This window comes from Passer montanus, unplaced genomic scaffold, assembly GCF_014805655.1.
Source record: "Passer montanus isolate IOZ18808 unplaced genomic scaffold, ASM1480565v1 scaffold141, whole genome shotgun sequence".
Classification (NCBI taxonomy): Eukaryota; Metazoa; Chordata; class Aves; order Passeriformes; family Passeridae; genus Passer; species Passer montanus.
The window spans coordinates 940,054-966,178 of NW_024361053.1; the positions used below are offsets into that span (position 1 = coordinate 940,054).

The following is a 26,125-nucleotide window of genomic DNA, read 5'->3' on the forward strand; positions in this document are numbered from 1 at the left end:
AGTTGGATACTGAAAAAAACAATTTTCTATTTAGATTCCTTTCGGGTAGTGACAGTAATGGGTGAGTTCCCCAAATATAGCAGATTTTGCCTCCCTCATGATGCTTTCAGGAAATGGGCTCTGACTGCAGCCAGTTAGCGTCATGGAAAACCTCTAGTAAATGGATTTAGGGAATGGGTTCCATCTGTCATCTCAAGACTTTGGTCACCAGCAAAGCACAGATCCTGACAGCCAGCAGTACTGACACTGGCAGCCTGCCTGAACTCTGTTGTGCCACCATCACTGTGGTGGCTGGTGCTAAACCAGCAGGAGGTCTGCTCCCCATGCTTGCACCCAGTGCTGAGTATTGTATTTGTGGGGGCCCTCGTGGCAGGAAGGAATGATGAATCTGACTCATGTTCTCAGAAGGCTAATTTATTATTTTATGACACTATGTTATATTAAAGAATACTATACTATACTATACTATACTATTCTATACTATACTAAAGAATACAGAAAGGATACTTACAGAAGGGTAAAGAGATAATAATGAAAACTCGTGACTCTTTCCAAAGTCCCGACACAGCTTGGCACTGATTGGCCATTGAGTCAAAATAATTCACACAAGAAACCAGTAAGACAATCACCTGTTGGTAAACAATCTCCAAACACATTCCAAAGGAGTAAAACACAGGAGAAGCAAATAAGATAATTATTGTTTTCCTTTTTCTCTGAGGCTTCTCAGCTTTCCAGGAGAAAAATCCTGGGCTAAGGGATTTTTCAGAAAATATGAATGTGACAGCTGAGAGCCCTCTGTGACTATGGTCACCTTGACAGTAGCATGGCTCCATTACTGGAACCTCTTAAGTGCAGCCCTTCTGCACTTCTCTCTCCTAATCTCTTTCAGAGGCCACTTCTGCTTAGGGGAAATTATGACTTTGCATGTCAGCACCTGGTCATCATCTTTGCACTAAATAATTGTGCATGTTTTAGCTGTGTCAGAACAAATATATCCTTTAGAAACCAAGAAGTTCTAAAGTAACGATGAGTACATTGAAAAATTACAAACATTTTTACTAAAGAGGATCTTTAATGAAAGACCTTGTATGCTGTCTATTAAGTTATACTAAAGATAGAAACAGCTAGAAATTACATAAGTGATGAAATACTTGAAAGTCAAGAGCAACATGCTTGTGATTCAAAATAATGCTCAATATCTTTAACATTTTTAAGTCCAATTGTGTGAGCTATAGAGCCAAACATTTACAGAGATGAGTTTTTATGGATGTGTATCAAAATATATGTTTGGGGTGGGGCTGCAGGTGGAAGTGCATCAGGCTGGGTACGTACTGGGCTCACAGGTCTTCAGGCAGTCAGCTGGAGTTAAGGATGCTCAGCACTTCTTCCCCAAAATGCTAAAAAGATGAGTGAACATTTAACAGGCATGAAACTCCTTCCCCACAAACAACCCTTGCAGGCATAGAGAGCTTTTGTTTTCTTTAGGGCAATACTAAACCTGCATAATGTATTAGATTTATGCTCTGGAAGAACCTTTCAGCTGAAGGAAACCATAAGTTTGCATTAGAAGTAGCTAATTAAGTTGACTTCTTCTAGCCTTCATGTCCCTTGAGAGACATCTTTACACAATTATAAGATAATTATTGCAGATGGACAGTTTTCTCTTGCAAATTTGGACTATTGAACAAATTAAAAATGTAATGGACGCTTATAGTCCTTATGGAGGTGACACTAGAGCTAGATAAAGTTAAACAAAATTTTGGACTTAAAGTAGGGATTTAGCTGTAGCTTTTGTTGTTGAGGCGTGGAAGAATATACTTCCCTCACCAGGGCTATAGTTATCAGAGGGATCACAAGTAAATCAGACAATTAATTCAGGTATTTAAATGAGATTTAAAACAAGCCTTTAAAGCAACTTACCATTTGGGGTTTGATACTTTTTTTCTTCTTAAGACATTTATTAGTTAGACTTCTATCACATTTTGATTGAAGTTCACTTAAATTAATGCACAAGCTACAACTGAGTGGAAGAATTGTTTCAATGGTGTTTTTCTCTGTTGTGTTTTATAAGTGAAAGGTTTTGTCTCAAGCAGAATCTGAGGAAGTGGAGTTTTCCAAGAAGAAAGTAAAGAATTCCCTTCAAAAATGGCTGCAGTCTTTACGTGTTCTAAAAAACACAAAGCAGATAGTTGCTTCCAGTTAGGGATGTATTGCAAAGTGCACTTACCTCCTTTTGGTCGCAGCTGACCGCTGGGCAGAGTTGCAGAGTACCTCTTCATTCACTGGCATCTCAAAGTATTCATTACTTTATTGCTTCCCAGCATGGTGTGTGGGCCTCCATCATCCCCAGCAACTGATCAGGCTCTCTTTGTATCAGCTTGGTGGCTACTGATGGCCATCCTGGTTCATTACTTTATTGCTTCCCAGTGTGGTGGGTGGGCCTCCATCATCCCCGCAACTGATCAGGCTCTCTTTGTATCAGCTTGGTGGCTACTGATGGCCATCCTGAGGCAGAGAAGTTGTTGGTGTCAATATCATGGGCAGCAGTGGGAGGTGATGACACCCCCAAGCAAGAAAGGGGTGGGAAGGACAAGCTGTGGGGTGTAAAATGCTGTGCTCTTGGTGCCTGGGGAGAGCAGAGGTGTGAGCCCCACAGGCAGGTGTGAACTGGGTTTCTCTGCATCAGATTGGCATAACACATCCTTGTCCAACATTGGTTTGGAATGAAGGGCTATCAGGGCCCTTCTGAGGTTGAATGTGCTGAGCTTCAAGTCCCTGGAAAAGTTTTAGTTATTCCAGCGTTGAGCTGTTGATGCTGAGGCAGCTGGAATACAGATTGCCTTGGAGGAAACCCAGAGGTGCTCATGTGTGGGAATGTCCAGCACAGCACCCAGCCACAGCAGAGACCTTGGTGGGGGGGAGTATAAAATCTAGTGTCTCTCTTAAAATAATTTGAACATAGAACATCTCATAAAAAATAAACATGAGGGTATTTAGTAGTTTCACATTGCTTTTGCCTTACACAAGAAATACTCATGACATATCCTTAATGACTTTTTCTAAATTACGTGCTCTCAACTCTTATTAAATTTTAATGTTGTTTTCTTCCAATATTTTTGCAGTCAGCATTAAGAAAACAGAAACCAAATTTTTCTAAAATATAAAATAGAAGACTAATTGTTACCTCTGGGATTTCAATAAAGGAAGTGTGGTCGCTCTTTTCAGGACCCTTTCATAACCAAGGATGAGGAGCCAGGCACTTACAGACCTTATGAGCTTGGCCAGGAAATGGGAGTGTGGGTGAACAACTCTGATGGCGTGACTCCTGCTGTTGGGCAGGTGAGTTTTTTAGCTTTGTGATGCCTTTTTTTTGTGTGGTGCTGCTTCAAAACAATCATGCAGCAGTGTAAGAGAAATGGGAAAATAACCAGGATTTACATATGTAACCCCCTAGGCCTGGCCTCCCGGAGATTCTGTGTTTCCTGACTACACCAACCCCAGGACAGTGGAATGGTGGACCCAGTTGTGTCTGGAGTTCAAGGACGTCCTTGACTACGATGGCATCTGGATTGTATGTCTCATTATGTCTGCCCTTCCTTCTTTAAAAAAAAGATAATTAAGATTTTCACGTGTCTTACTCTCTTTATTAAAGGATATGAATGAACCATCCAATTTCATGAGAGGCCAGATGCCTGGATGTGCTGATACTGAAATCAATAATCCTCCTTACGTTCCTAGTAAGTATAATAGTATAATTTAATTGCCATGAATTATTTATTAATATTATATTTTAATTTCTATTTTATATTATATTTTATAATAATATTATAATTTCATTTGGGGGGTTTGTTTATTTGGTTTTCTTGTTTGTTTTGCTTTAAACCTGGATAGGCTATATTTTAGGGGGGGAAAAAAACCCATTCTCTGGTTTTCCATCTTTCCCTGCCTGTTCTGTATGTTCCATTACGTATTTGTCAAGACTCCAGTGGCTCAGCTTTCATGGAGTGTCAAAAACAATCACTTTCCTCTGTCCAAGGTTCTGCCTCATAAGGTCCCTGTCCAAGGTTCTGCCTCATAAGAGGAGTAGAAAAATTGCCTTTCCTGCCAATCTCTGAGCAACTGGTCCACATCAGAAAAAGGGCAAGATACCTATATATTGTAACTCATCTACAGACTTATGAAGTAACCCTTGCCACTGCTAGTCTCAGAGTTTGCCTTCTCACAAATTATGACAAAGGGGATGGTGCCTTAGTTCAATATATTTCCTTTCTCTTAGGAAAGAAATTTTCACTGTGTTACTAGAAAAAGGCTAAAAATAAGTTTTAAAATGTCTAAGCCTATGGGAAACTTACAGGAATGGGAAAATCTCTTCAAGTAGCTGAGTTAATGATATGCTCATTCTTCCCCAGGAGGCCTGAGTACCTATGATTATTGCCAGTGGTGTGGCAGTTAATCCAGCCAACATTTCCCCAGGAAAGCCCAGCTGCCTGAGCAATGTTAATATGCAGTAGGAAGCTGATACATTAGGGTTGGAGTATTGGAAATGTCCCCTTCTCCCCTTCAGGCTTTTGTACTCTCATGAGAATTCTAAATTTTCTTTATTAAATGGCAATATTTTTTTTTACTTTGAATATAAGAGATACATAAGCATAACAAAAACATGACAAAATATTAGAAAGAGATTGTAAATTTTTGAAGGCAGAAGAGCTTTTAATAATGATTTTGGTGTTTTCTCTCTTTGTGGGGTAACCACTGCATACTTACCCTGTGGGTCTTGACCAAAGCCCAGGAACTGATGAGAATTTCCGCCTTTGCCTTAAATTACCTTAATTTTTTATCAGCCTTCAGAGCTGCATAAAAGATGTGAGATACTGGGTAAACTGGCCAAAAGAGCAGAGCTCCCTTTACATCACAAATAGAGGACTGAGAGTGAAGCCAGGCAGTGGCTTCTGAGCCATGCAGCTGAGCTCTGTGGAGATTAGCACTGACGTCTGAGCCACCAGGAGGGACTCGTGTAGAATCCCTAGAGGCCTGCATGACATGTAAGGACACTGAGAGATACTGAAGACAGGTGTGTTTTGAGTCCAGTTTCTCTGCCTTGACTCATGCACATATGCCCCTGCTTGTGACTAGAATGATATCATGGAATCATGGATGGGTTTGTGTTAGAAGGGACCTTCAAAACCATCTTGTTCCAGCCCCACTAGCCTGGGCTGGGGCACCAGACCAGGTTTCTCTAAACCCTATCCATCCTGGCTTGAACACTTCCAGGCATGGGGCATCCACAGTTTCTCTGGGCAGCCTGTTTCAGTGTTTCACCAGCCTCACAGGAAAGAATTTCTTCCTTGTATCTACTATAAACCTGCTGTCTTGAAACCATTACCCACTCATGGAGTCCTGTCACTTCAGGCCCTTTAAAAAAGTCCCTCTGCAGGTTTCTTGCAGATCCCATTTAGGTACCAGAAGGCTGCTCTAAGGTCTTCCCTGTGACTTCCCTGGTATTGGTCTTCCTTCTGCAGCAAGGAGCCCTAGGCATTACATCCCAGCATGTAGGGAATCTATTCTGAACCAGTGTTTAAGGGCCTTCTTTTCTATTTCACTTTATAGAATAGGTGCCTGTTCTTAGCTGTCCAAGCCCTTGACTTATGTAGGTATGAGAGGTGCCCTAAACTGTTTATTCCAGTAAGACATTAGGACCTTCCTGGGGTTAGGAGAGTTTTGGGAGCTCACTATAGTCTTAGGTGATTTCATCTGTGCAAGTTCCAGTCCCAGAGCCTCAGGCTTTTTGTCAATATAGCCTTCAACCTCCTTATCTAAATTTTATAACCATGATTACACATGGTTTGAACTTCTGGTTAAAGCCAGATGTCCTTCAAATCAATAAATCAATTTTCTATAAAACACTTTATACTGAAAATTAATATGCAGTTGTAAAATAATCAGTATTACTGAGGCAGAATACAAAATACTCAGCATAAGAATGAAGCATGAACCTATGATTCATGTGGTAGCATTTTCTCTCCTATCCCACCTTAAATTTATAGGGCTAATAATCAAGAACCACTGGGTCATAAAGTGTGACTTTCAGAAACGTAGTGTATTCAAAGACATAGCGGTCAAAGTTACTTGGAAATTGCCTATAAATTAAGTTATTTCTGATGTAGATCACCAACACTGGAGTCTTTGTGTGTAAAGATCAAAACACAAGGATTGTAGCTGTAGTGTCACAGCAGGGCGGAGAGGCTAATGGGGTTTCAGGTATAGAGAAATTGTGATAATGAACTGCAACCATATAGGAAGTGTGATTAGGCAGGGAGATTGCTTGTTCGTGGAGAAATGTTTACAATAGTGCATGCACCTAGTTAAGCATAAAAAAAATTTTTTTTGAGAATTCACTTTTGTTTTTATTTTGACAGAATTTTATAATATTTGCAACTCCATCTCTAAAAATAAATATAATGTTGTCTTGGTTTGAAAGACAGACACCTGCTAAGGAAGGCAGGACCTTCCGTTGGAATGGAAAATATAAACCTCTTCCCTCCAAATTATTAAATTTTGAAATTACGGGGCTCTCAGGCAAAGATACGGGAATAGGAATAGCAGTTCTTTACTGGTGTGTATAACAAGGCAAACAAACAACGGCAGCTACAGCATTAATAGCAAACAGAGCCCGGGGCGCACTGACCGCCTCCGGCCGCGCCGCTCCCCTCAGGGCAGCTCCGGGCGCAGCCGCCAGGGGGCGCTGCGGCGCGGGCTCGGGGAGCGCGGCAATGGCGGCTGGGCCCAGACGGGAAGGGAGGGCGGGAGGAAGGGAGGAGAGGCTTTGCTCCACAAACCCTGGGGCAGCTGATCCCAGGGCCCCAGCAGGACTCTGGGAAGCAGCAAGCTGGAATGGCAGGATGTCTCAGCAGGCAGGGGGTGAGGGGCTACAGTGCAGCGAAAGCTCAGAGCAGTGCTGAAGAAGCAGTGGGGCTGGGGCAGCGGCAGCCCAGCTCCCAGCAGGGCAGCGAGAGGCGAGCTCAGGATCCAGGGAATCCCAGGGCCCCAGCAGGACTCTGGAAGCAGCAAGCTGGAATGGCAGGATGTCTCAGCAGGCAGGGGGTGAGGGGCTACAGTGCAGCGAAAGCTCAGAGCAGTGCTGAAGAAGCAGTGGGGCTGGGGCAGCGGCAGCCCAGCTCCCAGCAGGGCAGCGAGAGGCGAGCTCAGGATCCAGGGCACCCCAGCAGATGGGGACAGGTCCCTCTTTTAGTGAGGTGAGTGTTAATAAGGTCCCAGTTCCATGGCTGCTCTCACGAGCAGAGGCTCACCCATGGCAGAAGCAGCAGCTCTGGGCTGGCTCCGGCGGCAGCAGCGATTCCCTTCCCCAAGCAGCAGCTCCGGCCGTCCTCCGTCCTCCTCCGAAGCCGAGAGAAAGAGAGCCAGCAGCTGCCCCAGCCCCGTCCTTTACCTGCCCACTCCTCCTGGTATATCTCCCCTCGGAGAGAAACTCCCAGACAGGAGAAGTGCAACCAGATGCTCTCCTCCCCTGTGCTTGGCCACTTCTTTTGTTTTTCTTAGGTACCCAGTCATTAGTGTTTCCTAGCAGCTTATGGGAAAAAAGTCCCTAAGTAAAAAGGAGCAAAAGGAAAGAAACCTAACTCCCAACAAATGTATAAACATCTGACCTGACCAATTCCTGCTAAACTTCATGAGGCATTTTCATGGTGGTTACCTGAAGAGGATGGAATTTTTTTTTGCACCAAATAGGCTTTGCCAGCATCTCTTTGATATGGGATCAAAGACCAGGCAGCATCTGTGCAATATTTTGACTGTTAACTAAAATTTGTTTTTGTGTAAAATAATATATTCTTAATTCAGCAAAGCAATTTTTTTTTCTATTACTTACTGAATACATGACACCTGTACAGATATTTTGAATTATTGGACATAGAACTTGAAATTAATTATCAGTGTTCACTCAGTTCTCTCCCCCTCTCCAAGGACACGTGCCTGTTTGCGAACAAGTATTTGTGGCTATGTGCTAACCTCAAATCAGTGCAGGTCTAGCACTTCAGCTTTTCCTCTTCCCAAATATTTTGGTGTTTTCACCCCAAAATGAGCAGAAATGTGAAGGGACTTGAATTGTGATGTATATGATTTTACAGTGGTTTGTATCATTCTCAGGCATCTCTGATCGTTCCCTGGCGGAAAAGACACTGTGTCCTGACTCCAAGACTTACCTTGGAGACCACTACAACACACACTCTCTCTTTGGCTGGTCCCAGACAGAACCCACCTTCAAGTAAGTTTTCTAAATATTTCTAATCAGATTCCAGGTGATCAATCTCCATTTTAAAAGCCACTGATGTTACCTGGAAAATCTGTAATAATATTTAATAAGAAACAGACCCATGGCTTGTTTTATTGTTTGCCGTTTAGTAAGAAGCTTCAAGAAGAAAGAACCTTGAAACAAGGGACAGAATCCTTTCTAATTTTACTTTTCTCAGCTAAATCAGGATGAATATATAAGGCCTAACTTTAAAGCTGCTGCTTTTGTATATCTGGAGCAAGATGCTCCTGTGCTCTGATAGAGTTTCTCATGAGCATTGGCAGCAGAAGCAGCCTTATGTGGTGTCAGGGTTATTCATCTGTCCCTTCACTATTGTGGTAGAGGAGCTTCTGTCACTGTCAGTGGAGAATCCAAACTGTACAGGTCCCCTGGCTGCTTCTGGAGCTGCCTCTGGTTCCTGGCAGGCAGTCTTTTGCAAATTGGCTTGGGGCTCAGTTGGTTCAGGAGGTTAGAGCTGCATTGCAGCACAGTTGCTGTCAGCTACTGTAAAACTCATTTTGCAGCTGGGAAGCACTCAAAACCAGCTTATGCAGGCAGACTGTTGCTGTGGAAAACTAGCTGTTGGATTAAATGAAATGGGCAGAGCATGCCTTTTCTAGCAGGGATTGAGCTAAAATCCTGGGAAATTTCATACCACAATGGAAGAGCCAAAGCAGGGGTCCATGTGTGGCCTGTTTCAGCATTTAGCACTCATTTTCAGAAGCTGGATTCTGATAGCATCCAGAGGTCATGGTTAAGTGAGCTAATTCTGGTGTTGATGCGTTTGTATTTTATATGCCAAGTCCAGGGCAAAGGAAGCCCTGGGAAAAAACAGAAGTAGTTTGCCAGCTCTTATGGGCCTGGCTGAAGCACAGTTCTGTTATTGAGAGAAAGAACAGGAAGCCCTTGAACCCCAGACTTCTTACCATGGTTTTTGGGCCCCTATTCCCCAGTCTTGGAAGAGATCCTCCCAACAAACTTATTTTCTTGGCCAAATGTGGAGAAGTCCACCAAAAGTATATGCAGGGGTTGATTTTGCTGCAAAGCTAGGAGACTTTGCTGAAGTATTTTTTGTACATATTCATTTGGGTTTTTCAAATAGATTTTCTTTCAAGGCTGGTTGTATATCCCTTGTGTGTTCACTCTTCACAAAGAATATATTAAATGAAATTACTGACAGGAATATTTAGCACCCAGCATCAATTGCAGGATATTGGATGAAAATGAATGACAATTTCATAATCGTATAAAGAAACAATTCTAAGAATTATTCTAAGGCAGACAGAGAATAGGAGATGTGTCATCTGGCCTATGTCAAATGGTTTGAATTTGAATACATAAACTAGCAGCAATCAGTTTGTGCATAGCTTAATGCCAAGAGTTATTTGCACATGATATTCCGTAAATAATTTAAATCAACAAATGCATTTGACAACATTAGGACCTGTTCTGCAATGGTTCGTGAAAGACTGAAGTTATTCAATAAATTACTTGTTACAAATTGTTTTTGCAGCTCTGGATCATAGTTGAGTTGATCTGATATTGCCCTCCTTAGCACCTGTATTTGCACATGGAGCCAAAGACAGCCAGAGGAGAGCACTGCTGCTCAAGACATCCCTGAAAAGCTCCAAAATAACATTTATATGAAGCACATGGAGTTTTGTGCAGTTCTTGGCCCAACAGTGCACCTGCAAACCAGAACCAGCAGGTCCCTCAAGGTTAAAGAACGGCACCTCTTGCTGCATATGGCCCCTAGGGTTAATATATTCAGTCTTCCATGAAAGCTGCTGGGTTTTTTTTGCTTCAGAAGCAAGTGTTGAAGCACTTTAAAGTCTCTGTGCCATTACAGACCCAAGAGCAAACACTGGGCCATTATGAATAGGGGTGAAAGAACTCTTGATGAAATCTCATTAATAAAAGGAAGAAAGAAGTAGATGGTGAACAACATGATTAATATTTCATGCTAGAATTTCCCAGAGGATCTAAATTGTGTTGCCCAAATCATATTAAAGCAGAGTTGGATTTGAGTTTCTGCAATATAAAATACTACAATTTACAATTGTATACAAAGAGGATCCTATTCTGAGGAATTTTGTAATAGATTTGTTAGTAAGGCACATTCCCTTGATTTTCTGGTGATACAGCAAAGTTATTTTCAAAAAGCAAAGATAAATTCATTGTACCACTAATTCTGTAATGAAACCTCATATATCAAAAAAGACAGGAAACCAGAGAAAATACTATAAGGATGGAGTGGCATTTTGAATTATTTCAGTTTTGTTTTCTATACTGATTATTTATTTTTTATAAGATGTTTAAATATACTTTTGATATTTTTGTGTGGTTTTGGTTTTTTGGTTTTGTGTTGTTGGAGTTTTTTATGTTTGTAATTCCTGGGTATTGGAACTTTATTTACCAATACAAATCTCTAAATAAATCCTGTGCTGAAAAAAATACATGTTACATTCTTTTTTAGGAATTCATTGGACACTTAATTAAATATGCTAGTATAGAAAGAAAATTATGATTTGAATTTTCATTTTGAGACACTGCTGATAATAAATTGAACAAAATTATTATTTAGGAGGATTAAAAATACCTGAGACAAATTGTTTAGTGAATCAGATACTTTTCAGGGGTTTTTTTTGTTTTATTTTGGCCACAGTTTTGCAGCCACATTTTCATGTGAGTGGGGATCACAATAAGCATTGTTTCATGAATAATACCCTTTCTGATAAAATTGTGCCTGAACGCTCAGGTTGATTTGAAGATGTTTGGGTTGCCATTCTTGTTTTTGATGATCTTGTTGCATTTCTTGGCAGTGCTGTCCAGCAGGCTACTGGAAAGCGGCCGTTTGTCTTGAGCCGCTCCACCTTCGTTGGCAGCGGCAAGTACGGCGCTCACTGGCTTGGTGACAACTTCTCTCAGTGGAAGGACCTGCGCCGCTCAGTCATCGGCATCCTGGAATTCAACCTCTTTGGCATTCCCTATGTAAGTCTGGCATCCTCCAGGCAGGTGCTGGCTTATACACGATATCACTTCAAATCAGCTCAAATGTTTTCTGAAGCAAGCCACTCGAGATGGCCAGCAGTAACAGCCTAAGGAGCTGCAGATTAAAAGGCTAAATGTCAGTCTTGGCTGCTGAAGGGAAACAAAAACAGCACTGCAAGATTCGGACTGACTTAATGTATGCCTTCCAAAACTGAGCTCTTTGTATTATGTACTCTATGATTAGGGCTCCTTTATATATTTCTGGGTTTGCAAGTTGGGATGGAGAATTTGTAGAATTATTGAAATAGGGTCAGATCTTCCACAGTGAACTCAGTGCTCTAGGAGACAGTACAACCTCAATCCCAGAAAAATTTGTATCATTATAGAGATGATACATTCTTATAAAGTAATTAGAAACAGGGATTTCTTTCCAAAAATTATTTTTATTAGCAAATTTCTGTCGTTTCTCATTTGTGGGCCTCAGTCATAATCACAAGCACAATTTAATTTTTCCTTAGATTGGTGCTGATATCTGTGGGTTTAACTACAACACTACCTACGAACTCTGCCTGCGCTGGATGCAGCTTGGCTCTTTCTATCCATTTTCCAGGAATCACAATTCAGAGGGAAACATGGTAAGTAAACAAAGTTACATAAAGCTGTAGCCTATGATTACAGTTATGTGGACAGTGATTTGTATTGCCTTCTCCAAAATTAACCTGCCATTCCTGGGTAAACTGGAGCAGTAGGTGAAAAGGAGTGCTGCACTGAGAGCAGGAATTACACAGTGAAATGTAAATTTTTCCCATCCATAATGTAAAGATAACATAGAAACACCAGTCTTCTCATGCTGTTGGTAAAACTCATCTGTTTCATTTTTACCTACCAAAGCCCAGGTTTTATTTAAGAGCCAGTGAGTGTTGGGATATCTTCCTACTCCCTTGATTGCTACAACTTTTGTTTCAATACTTCTGTAATTATAGTCAGTATTGCAGGGAGGGGAGAGAGATCATTATATACCATGCTTGTTGTTAAAAGCAAGTTACAAACATATGAGAATTCCAAGGAGAGGCACCAATAGTGCCATCATTATCAGCCAAGAGGCAACCAAGACCAGAAAAAGCTAATGAGCCCATGAGATGAATGAAAAAGTGCAGCCTTAGTCCAGATTCATGCCCTGGTTTCAATACCATAAAAATCTTTAAAGACTTGTTGCAAACGGAAAGAAGTATCAGGTCATTTCTACCTGTGAAGTTTGAAGGTCTTGCAGCCTTTGTAATTATTCTGTGTTTATCTGCAACCTGATGAAATGGTTCTGCTTGTTCAAGAAATGTTTGGGGTTTTTTCCCTTCTGTAAACTGGTCTGTGCAATGCTGGAGCTCAGGTTATTTGCTAACCTTCCGTTTCTTTGAAGTTGCATCATCAAAGTGCTGCAACATTTACACTCCCAGGGAGACCTTTGTCTCTGCATGAAAGTATTATGGATGCTCAGCAACTGGGCAAATGCAGGAATAATAAACCATGGTACTATCATTAAGAGGGTCAGGAATTAGCCTGTAGATCCCTGCGGTATTTCTTTGTTGGAGAAGAAGTGTCTGTTAGGTATTGGCTGTTGATGTTGAGAAATATTTTCCATTTGCCTCTCCAATAAAGTTAGAGGTATACATATCTATATATTTATATGGTTGCTTGGCCCTTTGAGCATGCAAACAGAGTCTGACCTGGGTGAGTGGATATCAATCTCATATGTACAATTTAATAAACAAGAAGAGAGGAATGGGTCTATATGATGGGTGCTGCAACTGAGAGATATATTTGGTTTTATTGGATTACTTAAATCCATTTAAAAATATTGTGTTCACAGAAAGAAATGAACAGGCATTTTGGGTGACTCAGCATCACCTAAGAAGTCTGACTGGTTTTATGTGAAATTAAGCAGTGTTTGTACAGTGTCAGAACACTGGTAAAAATATAGTGCAATTTTTGAAATAATAGATGGATGCTCTGGAGCTCAGAGACAGCAGGGAGTATTCTTAGTGAGTAATTCTGATATAAACATAATAATGGTGAAATTTTACTTAAATATTGAATTTAATTAACATTAGGTTAGTGTTAAAATAAAATCTTAAATACCCACTTTGCCTAATTCATTGGGTATTTCAAACAGTTTAATTAATATTTTTCTTGTCTGAAAAGCAGTAGATAATATAAAAAGCTTTGTTACTTCTGTTACTTTTGCGTTTCATTATCCTTGTAATTCATCATATAGTCTTCAGCTTTAATGAGAAAATTGAGTACTCTGGAAAGATTTCATGAAGGAGAAAGGGAGCCATGTGATTTGTAAGCTGGCTGTTTACACTGGACAGGTTGACAGGAGGAATTAAAGGAGATGTAGCTCTTTCCCATATCAGCACTGCCCTGGGCTGCATGCTCTGCCTGCCATCCCAGGGGAGAGGCAAGGTTGTGCTGGAGTAGGACCAAAACCAGCCACTGAATACAGACAGGCTGCTCCAACCTGCCCCTTGATGGTGGCACCCAGTGCACGCCCTGTCTCACAGGAGAGCATCGCTGGCACTGAGGAGCTGAGGGGCACTGCTGATTGTGGGTGTACTGTCAGTCAGGGCATCCTAAAATGGGGCACACAGGAGGAGAAATCAAGCTTCTGGAATGGTTGAAATATTTTCTGTACCACACACAGTGACTTTGGTGACCTGGTGGTTTCAGCGGGGTTATGAGTTTACTCTTTTACCTAGACTTGCCTTTATATTTGTGTGACCTGTTGGTTTCAGTGGGGTTATGTTACTCTTTTACCTAGACTTGCCTTTATATTTGTGGCCGATGTAATTATGCTTTTGACTTTGATCTGCAGATTATCAGTCTTCCCTTTTTCCTGTGTTTCATCTCCTTTGTCTGAGAGGGCTTGCATTTCCAGGATAAATTAATTTCTAGATGCTGGGTATCTGTTCCTGAGCATAGGCATGGAGCCCCAGCTTCCCTCTCCTCACAAGGTTAGGGGTGGTTCCAGAGGGCTCACATACAGTGTGGTGGGGCCTGATCTTTTTGAACTCACTGGAATTTTTCAAGTTAAGAATTTTATACAAATGTTAGTTTGGGAATAATGGATGTTGTTCTTAATGTATCTTGCCGTTTGCAAATGAGTGCTTCTTCTTATTTAAACACTTGCTTCTGTAGCATCACGCCAGCCACAGCTCTCCTTATGCTGCACACAGCTTCTCTGCTGAGTTTGTTTCAATGCTCAGTACAAATCTAAGCTTTTCCTGAACAGGAACAAGACCCAGCTGTGTTTGGAGATGATTTTGCCAAGATATCTCGTGCTACTCTTCGGATCAGATACTCTCTGCTGCCATACTTATACACGCTGTTCTACGAGTCCCACGTTCACGGGGGCACGGTGGTGCGCTCGCTGATGCACGAGTGAGTTTGGAGTCTCTTGTTCATTCTAATTTGCTCACAAAGTAGTTGAGCTCTTATGTATGCACTGGTTGATATCCTTAGGATAATAGTCACAGTATTATTATTGCATGCTCTCTTTTAAAAGAACAGTTGAACAGTTAAACCAATCAAGTTATATGCACAAAGATGACTCTTAATATATGCAATTAATTTCCATTAATATATAACCTGTATTTGTTTCCAGTGGGGGGAAAAAGACAAACTTAAGAAAGAAGAATTCTGAAAATTTTTAGTCTTAGGCAAATATGTAGTTCTTTTTTATTTAAAAAATGAGAGTCACATACCTGTATTTTCTGTATTTGAATGAATCAATGGAATCTGTATTCTGATCCAGAATGCTAAAAGGCCTCATACATAGAGTCCAATGATCCATAGCACTTGGGTTTTTTTCCAATTTAGCTCTTGGATCTGCATGCTATCTGTGAAACCCACATCTGTGTCCACAAATTGCACAGAGAAAACAGAGATAGAGATGTTCGAGGGTAGAAGCAGGTGCAAAACTGAGATTAATAAATGGAGACTGAAAAGCCCCTTTGAAAATTAAGCTCAGATTTTTGGAATAACTCATTTTTTCTTTTCTGGAAGAAGCTGGAATCCAGCTGAGGTTTAATTTCCCTGTCCTGATCTTTTAATTAATTTTTTACCTGCTTTTGGTTAATTTTCTAGTTCAGAATGCTTTATGCAAAGTCTTGAGCAAAAGGAGTGCAAACAATACATATGAAAGCCTGAAACTCTGCCACAATTTCTTTTCATTGGTGTAGTTTATGCATTGGTGCATACACTGTTTAATGTTCTTTTTTTCTCCTTTAGCTTAAAAACATTCTGGTTAAAGGGTAAGGCATCTTTTGCAAATTAAACTGAGGTTACACTAACACAAACCATTCAAGTATGGAAAGGATATGCACAAAATCTGGTCTGCTTGCTCAGCACAATAGTTAAGTGATAAATTTTAAAAGCAGCATCCTTCCTCTTTCTACTTGGCAATGTCATTTTACTGGATAAAATTAGGGAGAATTTTGTAGGTACTAATAACTTACAATTGGCTATATGCTATTTCAAGTATTTAAGTCTATTTTTGCTTAATGTGGTTTGTGTTAATACTGGAAATGCCCAAGTTAATTTTGGCATTAATATTTGTTAATCTCCACTAATACAGAATTGCTCTAGTGTCATTAAAGCTGCCTTTCTGACCATACCAGCATACAGCCTCTATGTGGGCCATACCCACATTGGCAAATTTCCAAATTTGCTTTGATTAGAGTTGTAGAGCAGTCTCAGAGGCACCAACAGAGGCTTTTGTCAGATGACACTGAGCTGAGAGGTTCACTACAAACACTGATGGCAGCTTAGTCAGTAGGACCAGAGTGGGATTACTAGGAAATAAAACCTCTCAAATGCATGTAAGTAGGGTAGGCATCAGGAGAGCAACACAAACTGTTTCCCTCCCCAGTGCTCCTATTGGCATCCTAGTCTCATCAGTTGTTAATGTTACCATAGCTAGATCCTAAAATGGGTTAAAAGTGTTTCTTACTACTAGTAGTTAATTCTGGTTGCTATCATTCACTATTACTTAATGTGTATTTATTACTATTTCTAAGTAGTATTAAGCAGTTTAATAGTGGGTCTGCCCAAGTAGAGAAAGTGACCCAGATGCTAACAGGAGGGCAGATGTGGGGTTTTGAGAAAGAGCTCAAACAGAATTTTCAGTGTATGGATGATGGAAGTTTACATCAACCTTGCCTCTTACTTGTAAAAAATACAAAGGAAAACTAAAAAACTCCTGCATTAGTGAAGTTCTTACAAGTTCAGAGTCCTCACCATGAAAACAACTGTACCCAGGCAGGGAGTCTCCAAGCAATAGCTGTTCCATGTGGACATTTCATTCCATTTGGAACATTTAGGGGCTTGTTTCAAGTAACAAACAAGAACAACATCCCAGTAGATCCTTTTAGGTGTATTTGGTGCCTTGGAGGCTTTCACTCCATAAAGCAGAGGCATCGATACCTCAAGTGTCCAAAAAAGACTGTGAGGTGGTAATCCATTAGTGGAAGGGAAAGATGTGTTTAATGGCTAACCAGGGGGAAATATGACAGAAAAGAGGCCATCATCTAACCAGAGGAAGCAGTAGATAGAATTAAAGACCCTTCATAGATGTCAGCATGCTTTAATGGCTTATATTTTCAAAATAGCAAAGCTCATTTGTTTGCTGAATTTCTGCTACTAGTTGCTGTAATTTCAAGAGAAAATTGTGCTGAGTTGAAGGGTGAGAATCTTGTTTCTGTGTACAAATATGATTGATTCTTCTTTATTCATAATTTCTTGATCAGCTCTTTGTCCTGCAATCTCCCACAACAAAATGTATTTTATTACTATTACAGTTTTATTACAGTCACATTGAAAATACAGAGAACCTATTGGGATGACAAGAAAATCTCATTTTTTATATTTAAAAAAACTTTAGGACAAGGTAATTCATCAAAAACCATAATCTCCGTTAAACATTTAAAAGTATTATGTCACAATGCAGTAGTGACCAAGATTAAGGTGTCCAAAAGAGCTGCTATTCTGGACAGAAAAAGCAACTGAAGAAATTGAGGTTTCCTTCAAGCAGAGCCCAAGGCATGCCTTCAAGAACATTTTTTCTTAAGTTCTATGTATTCCCCTAAGTTTGCAATATTTTAGCAATCCAAGCATTGAATAGGTTCCTTTTTATTGCCAAGTTATCATTACTTTTTTGGGGAGATTTCTGTAAGCCTGGGCTGGGTGCAGTGTGTGCCTTTGCCCCCAGCAGGCAGGGTGTGGAGCAGGGCACTGACACTGAGCCACTCTGTCCCAGCCAGTGTTCAACAGAGACCTGGCTTTAGACAGAGGCAGCTGCAAAGCCCATGAAGCAGACACAGGAAAGGAATTTTTAAACAAGGAGTTTATACATCCTTAGAGAATAATATGTAAATATGCAATGGCCAGTGTCAATTTGTCAAAAATGCATGAAAACCAGACCAGTTACCATCTCTGACAAGGCAACAGGGCTGTTGGAGGGGCAGAGGAGTAGCAGAAGTCAGGAGGAACAAGGTACTTTGATTTTAGGAGGATTTGAGATACGGATTTTTTGTGTGTGTGATGTTCTTATAAGAACTAGGATCCATTAATTATTTCCTCAGGAAGAGACTTAGAGATGATTGAAAGCCTATCGATGTTCTTATTAGAACTAGATTATTAGAACATTAATTATTTCCTCAGGAAGAGACTTAGAGATGATTGAAAGCCTATTTAAATTCTCAAAGATTTTATGCTGTTTGAAAGGAGGTTCCTGAGTTGGGAAGGATCTCTCTTCTTTGCCAGGTGCTATTCAATATTTTCATTAGCTGATGCACGGTGGAATGGAGATCTCTTCCCAAGAGAAGGCAAATGAAGCCAGGCAAACTGGACTGTGAGCATTCTGGAGAACGTGATCAGAATCCAAAACAATTTTAGCGCATTGAATAAAATGGACTGAATTCCATCGGTTTTCCATCCATTCAGGAGAGACAGCTAAAACAATATGTACAATATGTATGAGTGTTGTTCTGTGTTTGTCTTGCAAACAAATTCAAATGTAAATCTGTGAAAGCTGTGGGAGGCCAAATCCAAGGATTTTCACAAATGCTTTAGATCCTAGAGCAGTGTTTTTCCTCTGTGTTCCCTCTCATGAGCCTGGCCCCTGTCCTGCTCGTTGGCTCCCACAATGAGGTCTCAGCCCACTGAACAGAAGTGACTTGTTTTCCCACTGTTGCTCTTCTGAAAAGAAATCAGCTTCATTATTTTGTGAGAGTTCTGGTCTGCTCTGGGATGGTAGGTACTACTGAAATATCTGAATCTCTGTCCAGCTTTTGGCATTCCCTCAATCAGGAAAAATATTTGGCTGTGTTGAAGGATACTTTGAGGAAGCAGATTTCTTGTCACAGTGAGTAATATCAAAATATTTGGCAAATTCTAACAACTGTGAATTAACATTGTGTATTTAACTTTCAAAACAGATTTACCTCTGATCAGGAGACTCATGGAATAGATACTGCCTTCCTTTGGGGATCTGCCTTTATGATTGCTCCTGTTCTTGAAGAGGCAAGTACTGTAATTAAAAATACTATCATACTGGAATAAAAGAAACGAGTGGCGCTTAGGGTATTGGATGACATTCAGAGCATGTTTGCTCATATCCATCCCTTTCTACTCTCCACTGTCAAAGCTTCAGAACACATTTCTGAGCAGCACAGACAGTACAGAGCTTCTCAGTACTTGAAGTGGGAGGATGAAAGTGAGGGCACAGCTTTTCCCTTTTACTCCAAGCGAGGAAAGGATGTAAAGAGGCTGGATGCTGCCCCTCACGTGCTCCTGTTATTGTGCTGGCAGCAGTCTCCAAGGACACACACAGAGCAGTAATTGTTGAGCTAGGAAGAAACACACAGATATGAAAGCAGACTGGTTTCCATATTACTGCTCACCCACAGTGTTTTGGAACTGCAGCTCTCAGGGGCTCTGGTAGGAGTTTCCCAGCATCACAGGCAAAGGCAGTCATTATGGAAACGATAATGATAATGTAAGCTGCTAACAGGACAGGTTTTAAAAAGCAGCATTTTCCTCTGCTGTGCTGGGCACATGGCTCTCCCTGCTTGGCTGGAAGCAAGGGTGTGTTTCTCTCCTTGCCCACCACTGACTGCTGGCAGCACAAGAGAGGTATGTCTGAGCAGATCTAAGTATTTGCATGGGATGTATCCTTGTGCTGTTTGCAGTCAGCATGCTGACAGAATAGCTGATATATTTCTAGATGTTGCTGATGATCAAACATTTAAACAGGACACTGTTACCTTGTTTTTTAACCAACCCTTTTGTCTCTGTGAATTTAATACAAATTAAATTCTAAAACCATTCTGACCCCACTGTGGCACTTCATTCATCAGCCCTTTATCTTCAGACTTCCACAGGTTTCTAATAGCTGAAGAGTAGAAAGAAGATTTCACAGGGTCTCAGACCAGCAGAATGATAAAGAATGGGAAAAAACCCTTCCCATGAAGAGGAAGTGACAAGCCAGGGGAGGCTTCCTGCAAAGAATTCAATAAAAGGGGACATTATAAGGATATATTAAATGATAGGGGGTCCAGATAAGGAGTTCCTGATGTTTTTTAAAGAATTGCAGCACAAAAGGAAGGCTGCCTGTGGCGTGATGGGGGAAACAGAACTTTGAAGGCAGCACATTGCTGGGTCTTGCAGTGTGATAGCTGGCAGCCAGGGCTGTGCTAGTTGGCAGGGCTGGGGCAGAGGTAAGCTGTAAGCCCCCCACTGTGGCAGTGCAGGCCAGCAGTGACTGAGTCAAACTGCAGCTTGGGTAGAGAAAATGAGTCAGGGATGACTTGACCTTCACTCCTTGAGTCCTAGGATGAGAGCAAGTGAGACATCAAAAAAAAAAAAAGAATGGAGAACTGCCTTGCACACTGGTTTGTTATTTAGGGAGTCATGAAGGTGTGAATGTGAGGTGCATGGAATCATAAAATAGTTTGGGTTGGAAGGGACTTTAAAGATCATCTAGTTCTGACCCCCATGCCATGGGCAGGGACACCTCCCACTAAGCCAAGTTCCTCAAAGCCCCATCCAACCTGGCCCTGAAATCATCATGACTCAGAAGATTGTTGCACACTTTTCTGTAGACCAGAATATTCAGGGTTGTCATAATACCACAGAGAAGAGATGGAGAGGAGAACATCTTGCCATTATAGGGTTTTTCATATATCTAAAATCCCTAAAATGTCAAACGGTAATTTTCCCTTAACTCTTCTTTTCCACCTTTACTTTTCTTGCTTCACAAGATTCCTGGGGTAGTCCTTGGGGTTAATCCATAATTCTGCAAAGGGACAGACATCTACACTGATAGTAAAAATTAATCTGTTTGTGAGAATAAGCAACTTGTAACAAAAATGGAAGTATGTTTTGATCCCAACTGTTCCTGGAGTTATTAATACAAAGTGCCTTTAGCGTGATTACATCCCTGCAGCGTTCTGACACAACACATGCTGCAAAATGAAGTACAGTAATTGTGCAATTAGCAAAACATTTATTATTTATTATTACTTATCTGCAACTTTAAATTGTTTACAAGAAGAGAAGGATCTGCATCCTCTGTGTGCTGGAGTTCATTCTCTGCCTGTTTCTGGGACAGGAATGGTGCAAGGGGCAGTGAGCAGTGGTGTCCTCCCACTTCAGATGTGCAGCCCTGTCTTGGAAGAGCTGCCATAGCCATTGCTAGGGCTGCTCAGATGTTGGAGGAGTGCACCTAGGCCAGTTACATTTACAAGACACAGGGCTATGTACTAGAATAAAATAATCATGTAACATTGACTCATCCCAGGCTATGGCAGTAAAAACCCCCAAATAGGATAGGCTTGTCTGTTTAGTATTATAGATTAGCCAGCACTAGTCCACTGCTATGACAATAACTCAGCCGTGATATCCAAAATTTGATGTTATTAGAATATTCAGCATACATCTCTCCATGCACAAATATAATAAAGCTAATGTAATATCAGAAATACAAAAATAAAAAAGACTAATCTCTTTATAACAATTACAGGGAGCAAGATCTGTGGCTGTATACTTCCCTGAAGCACAGTGGTTCGACTACTATACTGTAAGTATTTTTAAGATTAATTTTCTTACTTTTTTCCCCTAATAATTTTTAATGGTACAATTCCAGAAAAATGACTTCTAGCAATCTTCAGTGGTATTTTTACCTCTGTAGATGAAGAAAAAAAAAAAAGTCTGCATCAGGCTAGCTGGGAGAGTAAATGACACAGCTTTCAGTAACATTTTGTTTTCTATTTTTGCCATGTAAAGCTCTAAGATCCAGCAAACAGAATTTTTAAGGGCAGCCTAGAGGTGCATGAAGATGCCAGGATTCCTTTCTTTGCTCCCCACTTTTAATTCTTGTTCTGGTACACTTCCACGCACAGAGACAGAGGCAGAAACCTAATCCACACTCCTGAGAGCATGCCACAAACCCTCCTGTGCATGTAATTTTGCACATGTGTCACTTTTGACAGAAGGCATATATGGAGTGCAAGGTGAGGCACCCCTGTGGAAGATGCTTGCAAGAGCTGCAGAACAATCTGCTCTGTGGGACATGCCAGTACCTTCTCTTCAGGGCCTGAGTCTTGACCTTTCCAGCACCATCCCCAGGACTGCATTTCCAGAAGTGCTCTGCTGCAATCTGCAGGAGAAGCCCAGCTTGGCTTCAATGGGAGCAGTTAAACTGATGCTAAGAGCTTTCAGAAATGTGAGCCCAGGATCATCAGGCTGTTGTAAAGTCTCCTGAGTGTCCCTGGCAGAGGAGCAGGCAGGGCAGGACTGCTCTCAGAGGAAATGCAGACTTTTTTAAAATAAGTTTGGTCATTTTCAGCATTTGGCTGGTGTCCTCAGATGGATGTTCATCCAATCCTTTTCTTTTTCTCTTTTCATGAGAAAGTTCAGCATTTCATGCAAAGTCCAGCATTTAATTCAACTCTCCTCATGGTTCCCTCTGAGCCCCCTTGCTGGGCTGGGCACAGGGGCAGTGGCCTTTGTCCCTTGCCCTGCCTATGTGCCTGCCCCTGGCCTTGCTCACCTCCCAGTATTTGGCACTTACCTGTCATGCACATGGTGCTTATCCAAACCAGAGTTGGGTACTTGCCATAAATCATAATTGTCATTTACAGAGGGCAAGAGCAAAGCCTTCCTGTTATTTTCTCTGTACATAAGTCCTTTTTTTAGGTTTTGAGGCATTAAACCAGAAAAGGATGATGCAGAGAATTTAATGCTGTTGTCTACACACACACAAATTTCACTCTCTGAATGCTGTAATTACTTTTTGAAAGGGGAAGAATTGTTCTTAGAAGAGAAGAAAATCCACAGTTTACATTCCCAAATGACTATGAATCACTTACCTTAAACTGAATTGTGACAGGCTCCGTATGTATAAAAAGAGGAAGCAAAAGGGTTTTTTTTTGTTTTTGCTCAGTGTCTTGATGGGTGGGGCTTTTTTTACCAGCATATGGAATAATGATACCATTTTAAAAGACCATTTGCTGTCTTTCAGTCATGATGCTTCTGTCTCAGGCATATGCATAACTGCAGAGGCTAGATCCTCTTTCATGTTAAAAAGGAAACTAGAATAACACTTCTGAAATCCTTATTTTAGTTTGTTTTTTTTTTCACTGATGTAACTGAAATGAAAATTTACCCCTTGCACTCTTTTTTCAGTAATGGCATTTTTTAAACTGCATTAATTTTTATGGTAGGGTCTTAAAGTGCCGGATTCCTGGAAGAAGAGCTATGTTACTGTGTCTGCCCCACTGAACAAGATCCCTCTGTACATCCGTGGAGGGTACATTCTGCCTCAGCAGGCACCAGCCACAACTACTACTGAGAGGTAATGTCTCCTGTGTTTGTCACCAAGCAGCCACAGTGTGGGTCAGACCCACAGGCAGTCAAAAAAGCAATCAAAAGAAAGTACAGAAGAGAGACTATCTGCAGCTCCCAGCTGCCATCCCAAGTGATAAGTACAGTATTTTTATACCAGTATTTGCTCCATTTCATTAGGAGAAATCACCTCAGAGATGACCCACGTCACTGTTAGCACAGCTGACGCCTACTCCTGGCTCTGTGATTATGCTCAGAAAAGCTTTTGCACCTCTTACTGCCACACTGACCTGCTGTCAATCATTCAGAGTAAATGTATGCAAGGGGAAAAGCAAAATTCTTCTTGGGCGAATTTATCAAATGCTGTAAACAAGGTGGAAAAGCTCAAATCTTTCTTCAGAAGAAATATTTCCCCACGCCAATGGATGATATACTGGTCTCAAATCTGAACCATGCTCAGAAGCTAATCTGAGCAGGAAAGAGAGGGGACAGCCATAGTAAGGTAGTACCAGTTGACTCCCAGACCATCCAGTTATCGTACTTTGAGGCCGCAAAAGGAGGGGGAGCTTGTCCACATGAGCACTCAAAACATGAGAAGTCTAGATGTCAGTAGGACAAGGCAAGGCAAAGATTTTGCCATCACATGGTAAACACTTTTGGTAAACACTGTTGTCATTCTTCTGTCATGACTCTTTTTGTAACCTGGAGCTGTGTTCAGAAGTTTTTGTTAAGTTGCTTGGAAGGGACAAACCTTGTACTGACACTTCTCAACGTGTTTGTCAACAGCCGCCTGAACCCATTTTCACTCCTTATTGCCCTGGATGAACAAGGACAAGCTTCTGGATCTCTCTTCTGGGATGATGGTGATTCCATTGGTAAGCCTGGTCCCCTGCTGTGAAGCAGTACCTGCATACAGGGCTCACCTCAGGCCACCTTTCAGCAGCATATTGGGACTGGCTCCTACTAGAAATAGGTGGAGAACTGACCCCAAAATTAGCAGTAGGAAGTTGAACATTAGCCTGGCACTCCCTGGCAGCCAGGAGGGCCGCCCATGTCCTGGGGGCATCAGGCACAGCATCACCAGCTGGGCAAGGGAGGGGATTGTCCTGCTCTGCTCTGCTCTGGGGCAGCCTCATCTCGAGTGCTGGGGGCAGTTTTGGAGCCTCAGTATAGAAAAGACATTAAACTATTAGAGAGCATCTAAAGGAGGGCAACAAAGATGGTGAAGGACTTTGAGGAGAAGCCATGTGAGGAGTGGCTGAGGTCACTTGGTCTGTTCAGCCTGGAGGAGACTGAGGGGAGACCTCACTACAGTTAAAACTTCCTCATGAGGGGAAGAGGAGGGGCAGACACTGATCTCTGCTCTGTGGTGACAGTGACAGGAGCTGAGGGAGTGGCCTAAAGTTGTGTCAGGGGATGTTTATGTTGGATATCAGAAAAAGTTTCTTCACCCAGAGGGTGGGTGGGCACTGGAACAGCTCCCCAGGGAAGCAGTCACAGCACCAACCTGACAGAGTTCTAGAAGTGTTTGGGCTATGCTTTCAGGCAAATGGTGTGACTCTTGCAGATGATGCTGTGCAGGGCCAGGAGTTGAACTTGATCATCCTTGAGGGTCCTTTCTAAGCCATCTTACTCTGTAATTCTGTGAAGGTGAAAAGCTGATTGCAGTTGAAGTCAGTGCTTTGATATGAGAAATGTGTGACACTGGGAGCAGCAGATCTGCTAGAGAGGGCAATCTCTCACATTGTGTTCTCCTGAGATCAACCTAAGACTAGAGGAAGAGATTAAATAGCCCACAAACCATCTTAGCCTGACCTTAACCACTTGCTACAGTAACGTGAACTGCTTATGGATTTTGCTGCTTGTTTTGAGCTATGATATCCTTGCTTTGTGTTTTAACAGATACTATTGAAAACGAGAACTACTTCTTGGCTAAATACACATACAGCAAAGTAAGTGGCAACATACAAGATACCTACTTTCATACAGGTAGCTGTATTTTAGTGTGGCCCTTGTAAGGTGCTGATGTTTATCTTCTAGCTCAGTCTATAAACCAGGTAACCTACCTAATGCTTCCATTTCCAGCTAGCTACAAAATAGTCCAACAATGAGATCATAGTTTTATGTCTGCTCCGTTGAGTATCATAGTGACACATGTCATTAATGTCCCTGCTGCAATACAAATCTGAAAAAAACCCAGATTTTCAACTTTTTTTTCCCCTTAGTTGCAGCTTCTGGGGACAAGGGACCTTTCTCTTGGATTCCACTTTTAGTCTGATGGGTGGGAGAAAGCTAGATTCCTCTCTTCAGGATATTCCAGCAACCTTTTAACTTTGATCACTTGGTGTTTTTGTTTTGTGGTGCAGAGAATTATGTAGTCTCAATTCTTTAGCTTACATTTCCTTGTCTGACAGCACAGACACTGCTCCCATGGTGGGTGTCCTGTGGAGAGATCCAGCATGCTTCTGGCAACCCACTGTGCTGATCAGATGCTCTGTGCAGCACAGGAACAGATTAGCTCAGGATCAGTGCACTGATGCCTTTCACACAGCGCTCAGTTCTGTGAAGGCATGTCCTGAGAAAGACCTATAGAAAAGCCCAATAGTCAAGGCTTCAACTGAGTAAAATACTGTGAAATATGTCTACCATAAGCTCATTAAGTATATAATAGTTATTGTTAAAATACCTTATTGTTTAAAAACCTTACCCTACTTCAATAACCTATCTCTACACATCTTATTTCATCTGCAATTCTAGCATTTGGTAATAAATAGGATATTGTATACAGACTATGGCATGGTTTGGTCCCCAGCCTTCTGAACATGAGCACAGCTTGTGCCCAAGGAGCCAAGAAGGCCAAGGGCATCCTGGACTGTGGCAGTGACTGTACCTCTGTACTTGTCACTGGTGAGGCCACACCTCAGATCC

At 41.5% G+C, this 26,125-nt stretch overlaps 1 protein-coding gene across 1 annotated transcript in view; it reads left to right on the forward strand.

The window, feature by feature from the left end:
* Positions 1-26,125, forward strand: part of LOC120498137 (maltase-glucoamylase, intestinal-like) — a 59,352-nt gene that overhangs the window by 26,813 nt on the left and 6,414 nt on the right. Inside the window, exons 9-20 of the mRNA XM_039700519.1 lie at positions 3,226-3,339; positions 3,455-3,571; positions 3,653-3,737; positions 8,164-8,281; positions 11,131-11,299; positions 11,818-11,934; positions 14,586-14,734; positions 18,790-18,874; positions 21,375-21,431; positions 23,077-23,207; positions 23,984-24,072; positions 25,100-25,149. Of these exons, the coding sequence (XP_039556453.1) occupies positions 3,226-3,339; positions 3,455-3,571; positions 3,653-3,737; positions 8,164-8,281; positions 11,131-11,299; positions 11,818-11,934; positions 14,586-14,734; positions 18,790-18,874; positions 21,375-21,431; positions 23,077-23,207; positions 23,984-24,072; positions 25,100-25,149 (1,281 nt within the window). The remainder of the gene's footprint in view (positions 1-3,225; positions 3,340-3,454; positions 3,572-3,652; positions 3,738-8,163; positions 8,282-11,130; positions 11,300-11,817; positions 11,935-14,585; positions 14,735-18,789; positions 18,875-21,374; positions 21,432-23,076; positions 23,208-23,983; positions 24,073-25,099; positions 25,150-26,125) is intronic.